Source organism: Amphiura filiformis, chromosome 12, assembly GCF_039555335.1.
Source record: "Amphiura filiformis chromosome 12, Afil_fr2py, whole genome shotgun sequence".
Taxonomy (NCBI): domain Eukaryota; kingdom Metazoa; phylum Echinodermata; class Ophiuroidea; order Amphilepidida; family Amphiuridae; genus Amphiura; species Amphiura filiformis.
The window spans coordinates 64,231,710-64,238,493 of NC_092639.1; the positions used below are offsets into that span (position 1 = coordinate 64,231,710).

Here is a 6,784-nt window from a genome sequence, read left to right on the forward strand (position 1 = left end):
GTTTCTTTCTGGTGTTCCTTGAGCCGAGTTTCGAATTTGCGACCGGTTTCCCCTATATATGAATGATTACAGTTGGTGCACGGGATTTCATATACACAGTCAGTGGTGCTACGTGGGTCGATTTTGTCTTTTGGGTGTACAAGAATCTTACGAAGAGTATTGTTGGGTTTCATTGCCGTGGCTATGCCGTGTTTGCGGAAAATCCTGTTAGCTTTCTGTGACAGGCCCTCTACGTACGGGACTACCACGAGACCTTTTGACTTGTTATTGCTGTCCTTCTTGGTCTTCGGCTTAAGGCTACATGCTCTTTTTGGTTGAATTTTTGGCGGAAATAATCCCGCCAAAACATTAAAGTAATCTTTTCCCACAACTAAATATCATAGTCAGGAAATTAATGATGCATCTGGTAGCTTAGATCCTAACTTTCATTGCACTTAGTTGCAATTATCCCAGAAAATTCTTGATTTGTTTTTACAGAGTCTTGAATTGTTGATGTTTTTGATCAAAAAACATCACTCGGTGTATTTTGAAACTCGAGGCATTAACTCTTCTCAAATTAGCCCCAAATCATAATTTATTATATGCATGTGTAGCAAACACCAATGGGAATAATTGGACGTTGTTTGCGGAGCCTAAATTGGTTTGATTTTGATTTTTTCACAATAATTCTAAGGTGAGAATTTTGACCTGACATTTACTTTTTGGATTTCAAATTTAAATTTATTGATATACATATTTTGAATAAATAAAGAGTACGCTTACCTTTCTGCAACACTTCCCGGTATCATTAAGCATCTGCTGATAACCAACATTTTAGCTGAAAACAGTCCCTTCCTATCATTTTTGAACAAAATATGGTTCAAAAGTCCGTACGCTGCGTGTATAAACTAGCACAGCGAGCTATTTACGGTGGGGTATCTATTGTAAGCTATTAGGGTAGGCCTATAGTATATCTTCCCGCAAGTGACAAGATGTGTCAAGCAGGGCGGTATATTCAAACGCTATTGTCTGGATCATTGAGTATCGATTGAGCACGTATACATGCATCACGGATGTGTGTGGTCCTCCCCAGGTTTTGACATAAATTACAAATGACGTCGTGAATGACCAGCGTTTTCATTTTATTATTACTAAATTAATCGTCGTTTATCACGAGTGCTAAGAGTTGTACCAGTTCAATTCATCAAAATTAATTTGTATTAAATGAAAACAAACAGACAAGTAGAGTCATATGTCTTTCTATGACCGTATTCCTACCAAAATCAAAATCAAAATGATTTTCAATACACTAGAAACGTGTTGATATGTATATCTTTGAAAATCGCCGAATGTTAACCACAGTCACCGTGGCACAGCATAGGCATCTTTAGCATTCAGTGAAATTGGCAGTGGTTCGAACCCCGGTGAAAATTTTAGTATTTTTTATTCTTTTTACTAATGCGCTGTGCTGTTTTACAAACACGCCCCTGAATGAAACTCATGGGCATGTACCTTAACCTGTTTGTTTGCCATCTTCTTTAACCTGTTTAAAGGACCAACGGGGTAGCCACACCGGCTTAACGCTTGTTGGATCTTCTCCTCTTCCTGTTTCTTGTCTCCTCTTCCGTAACAATACTGTTCATCCTGTCAAGGAGAGTGCGGACTACACCTAATTTGTGGTGTATCGGATGGTGTGACTGGAAATTAAGATATTGGTCTGTATGTGTGACCTTTCTGTAAACGAGTAGCTTTACCGAGCCATCCGCTTTCCTTACTATAAGTGTGTCCAGAAACGGGATGGTGCCCTCTTGCTCTTTTTCATACGTAAACTTTATATTGCCTGTGGGATCGCTTTGGTTGATATGGTTCGTAAGATTGTCGACCTGGTCTTCCTTAACCACCTCCAAAATATCATCGACATATCTTTTCCATAGTCGTGGCTTGCAATCTAACGGGGCTGAAGCTAGCGCATGTTGCTCAAGGAATTCCATGTACAGATTTGCTACTACAGGTGAGACCGGGCTCTTCATGGCCGCTCCAAACCGTTGTTTGTAAATATTACCACGGAATAAGAAATACGTTGTAGTGAGGACAAACCGTAGCAGGTCCAACACATCCGTAACTGACAGTAGGGTTCTCTTTTTCAAGGTTTTATCCGCTTCCAACCGAGATTTAATCACTTCCAAAGATTTCTCAATAGGCGTGTTAGTAAACAATGACACAACGTCATGGGAGTTAAATATCTCTCCTTCCTCAATCATGACCTCCGCCATTTCCTCCGCTAAATGCTTTGAATTATTGACGTGGTGTTCCGTACCACCTACCAACTGGGCTAAAATATCCGCCAAGGCTCGCGAGGTCTGGTATGCAATAGTACCGGTATAATCAACAATCGGTCGAACCTTATTACCCGGTTTATGAATCTTGGGTGTACCGCACAGTGTCGACTTCCTATTCGATAAATATAAATTTAATACTCCGTTGGTGAGCGACGGGCGACTGGTATTTCACCGAACGCAAGAAAAGGAGTTCTATCTGATTGGCTAGCAATCGATCGCTTAGGTCGCTTAGTAGTCAACTACAAACTCAAAACTGAGCATCGTATTCAATTCTATTGAAATCGATATTCTATTATTGCCGTAGATAAAGAGAGTGATAGTGTGTCAATAATGTACATTGTATTGCAGCTGGATTTTACATGCATTCTTTTATATAAATTTTTTCTCAAAGAGTTGAATATGATCAAAAATTTTACTCAGGATTTCAAATTTTTTACCCGCAAATTGCAGTTAAACATATCCACAGCAAAATACCGGTCCTCACTAATTAGTTTCCAGTTAGTGTATTTAAGATAAAACCTGACAACAAATAAAATTTTCTTGCAATAGAAATATCATATGGGATACTGATATGGTAGGCCGCAACCGCCACAACGTGGAGCTGCTACGCGTAGCTGACTTTTGCTCCGTGGAGCCAAATTGACCAATCATGATCATGTTAGAGTTTTCATTACTCGGAGGTAAAACTGACTAATTAAGTACGACTTACTCATTACGTGAAGCGAATTTATTCATTAAGAATTTGCCAGACGAGCGTCACGTAGTTGCAAGATATCCTCGGTCACGAAAGTTATGATTCAAAAAAGTAGTTTATGAAAAGTACGAACTGACTTATTATTAAGATGGACATGCACTCATAAGAAACTCATACAGTATTGTACATAACTATATAGCTAGGCAGAGTGGTGGTAAACTATGCACACAGTTCTGCGATCTGCAGTGTATCGCCGGGAGCTAATTTGTATAATTTGTGCGGTGTCCCTGCGGAATTCGACCTTCAGCAAACTGCAAACCAGTTCGGATTTACTTTATATACTAGTAGTAGGCCATACATACTGTAGTTACTGTCCGTTTTCCTATACACAATACTCAGTGCGCTCACCATTGACGCGGGACCTCTACAAATAGTGTATGTTAGAAGTATAGGCCATTGCCTAGTTGACGTCACTACTGTGTAAAAAATAACCGGCCAATATTTAAAGTATTCTCTGAAATTCTAGAAAATATAGTTTTGTAACATGTCCTAAATTTTAGCTAATTTAGGTGTTTGGAAATATTGGTACTTTTGTACCAAAAATATGAAGAAATTATTTCTAAACCGTGTTAAGTCATTAAGCTTCTCATTTTCAAGAACGCTGGTTAACAATAAGCAGACTATTGTCTCATTTCGTAAACAAAAGCCCACAGTATTGTTACCTTGCGTTCGCTTTATAATCGTTCACCCAACTGAAACTATAATACCAGCTCATTGCTCATTGCATAGGTAAAACAGACACATTAAGCTCATTAATCGCGCGTCTTTCATCCTTAGTGATATTAGACTTTGGGGGTTTAGAACTGCGCATAGCCCCGGCCATTTCGGACCTAAGTAAAGTGGCTTCATTTTTTGGTAACTTACGGCAAGCCAACTCAGTGGCGACGATGTAGTCCTCGTAAGGTAGCTTGGTCGGAGACGGCGCAAAATTGAGACCTTTGGCTAGTACACTCTCTTGTGACTTGGTGAGGTTATGCTTGGAAAGATTAACAACCCATTTCTTTAACTGCTCGCCTCCTAACTCCACATTCTCCGGTGTATTCCTCCTTTCCTTCTTGCGATGTTGTTGTTGCAACCGATCTAACTTTTCCATGTGCCTCCATTTTGTTTTATTGAACTCGCTTTCCGATTTCCGGGTCACGTGTTCACGTATATGATCCTCTCCTGGCTGATACACCATCTACGGTCGGGATCCGGCAAACCGGAAGTGGTGAGGATCTACCATCATCATTCTGAAGATGTCTATCGCCCATGATAGACGAAACCGTCAATCGTGAGTAAATTTTTGGTTTTGTGCAAACGAAATTTATTTAATCTGTATATCTACAAACCTGATGAATCTATTCAGTGATCATGCACATACACTGTGCATTTCTTTACTTCCGTATAAAATCAATAATTCATGCTGGGAGCCAAGTAACATTGTCTGCTCAGAGCAGAGTGGTATTTTATTTTACTTGAGAGCATAATAGAAATACATAAAGACGAATAAGGCGCCATGATGGAAGGTCAGGTCGGGTATCAAAGGTTATTATAACTTAAATACTACTTGTATTTCCCACCTTGCCTCTGTCACATATTGCCTTCATATTATTGACAGCAAATCCGAATTTTGACTTTGCTATTGGAAAATGTCATTTCAGATCAAATTAGGAGAATATAAAAGAAAAAACATATCACTGGTGCCTGATGGGAATACCCGTCCGCCATTTCATTAAACTGGATAGTTTTCGCCTGTTTTGTGCCCAGATGTATTGGGGGCGCGCTATACTCTCATTGAACAGGCAAAGTTCGCAAAACTAACAACGTTGTTATTTGCCAAACTCAATTAACATGATCCAAGGGGTCGAACATGAATTATTCATAACGAGCTATAACGGATCGATAACTGGCCTCACTTTCTAGCTAGTAAACCAGCTGAATCTTTCATAGATTTTGCGTTGCTAATAGAACAACCGTGAATTTAGTGTCACCCCCTTGGTGTAAGGCAGCTTTTATTTGCACAACTGTTGGAACTGTATTGTGTTGTAAACTTAAACTTAGGTGCAAAACGGGTGATGGAATGCAGTTTTAAATTTCCGCCAAGGCCGAATCATTTCACATTTTGGATGCATTGTAGCCGACGGGGACCCAACTAAAGGCTGCTAGTCAGGTGTAGGAATGCTTGTATTTGGATTCGTCTATAGCAAGGCTATAATAGACGAATCCAAGGAGCCAAGTCATGGTCAGGATTTGGTCAGACATCTTTGGGTAGCCGCTAGCACCAACCTGGTGTTTTGAGCGTCCAATTTTGCAAATAAAAACCGCCTAACACCTAGAGAAGATGCAAGGACGAGGAGGGTTAATAGAATAATAGCTAATAATATATATAATGGAGATAATTCCGCAGGTAATCCCGTCGCATCTATTCATATATAGTCCTTTTGTTCGCAAGTACATCAATGCATAGATACCGCGTGTAGTTAATCCAATTATTATGTCACTTCAACAGCGAATATACCATGCTGTGCGTTTTGTCGAAGGGAACTTTATTGTGTTATTCTTTGACTGCCTGTGTTTTCGCGGAAGGTGTAAAACGGGTGATGGAATGCAGTTTAAAATTTCCACCAAGGCCGAATCATTTCACATTTTGAGGGCATTGTAGCTGACGACTACCCAACTAAAGGCTGCTAGTCAGGTGTAGGAATGCGTGTATTTGGATTCGTCTATATACAAGAAACACTTCTGGATGGTTCTGTGATCACTAGAGAGGGTGTACCTACCAGAACAATAAAATAAAAAGGACCTCAAGCCCCTCCTCCTCCTTTTTTTATAACCCGGACGAAGAACATGTTTTTATTTTTACTCGGCCTAAGTTGCACTGCACTGCCTGCCGTGAATCAAATCATCCTCCAGATACGCTCCAGAAGACATATGCAAATGCATGGAGCACAATACCAATCACCTGTTTAACTGGTATTGATCAAAGTAATTCTTTGTACTCCATGCATTAGCATATCTTATGGAGCGTGTCTGGAGGATGATTTGAATCACGGCGGGCAGTGCAGTGCAGCGTCACACCACTCTTCGCCATACATACATTCTCCCAGCCACATTTCCCTAACATAATATGAAATTAAAAAAAAGAAGGAAATTTAATTAGGCAGAGGCGGGGCTCGAACCCACGCTGCACTGCGCCGCTATCACGTAAACCATATGACCAGCGCCTTAGACCGCTCGACCACGAAGGACTTGATAGTGCCATCGTGAAAATTTAAACATATAATATTAATAAATCGCAGCTTCATTACTACATCATTGGAATTTTATCTGCTTAAAACATTAATGTGTATTGTAATAATGCTACCATTATTTATATTGTTGAATTCTCAAGCGCATAGAGACAATTAACACGAGGGTCCTATGAATAGGCCTACATACACAATACATTGAATCGATTTTGATATCGGCCACGTGCTCTGCTGTGCATGTGGTTTCCCGCAGTGGCTGAAGTTGTATTACGAAGTGCATCCGAACTCCATTTTGAAGCAAATGCTTTTGACAAGGCATTGGATTGTTCCAGTTTGCCTCTTAAATCCACATTAGACCCCTAATTTTATTTACGAAATCAAAAGATTAGATTATCATAACAACAAAACGGTAATCTTTTGTCGGGTCTAATGTGAAAATTACATTAAAAAATTACAGTTTTTACAGAATTAATTTTCACTTA

At 39.7% G+C, this 6,784-nt stretch overlaps 1 protein-coding gene across 1 annotated transcript; it reads right to left on the reverse strand.

Moving 5' to 3' along the window:
- Positions 1–1,556: 1,556 nt before the first annotated feature.
- Positions 1,557–2,252, reverse strand: LOC140167021 (uncharacterized). Its single transcript, XM_072190500.1, has one exon. The coding sequence runs from the start codon at positions 2,250–2,252 to the stop codon at positions 1,557–1,559; it is 696 nt and encodes a 231-aa protein (XP_072046601.1).
- Positions 2,253–6,784: the final 4,532 nt, after the last annotated feature.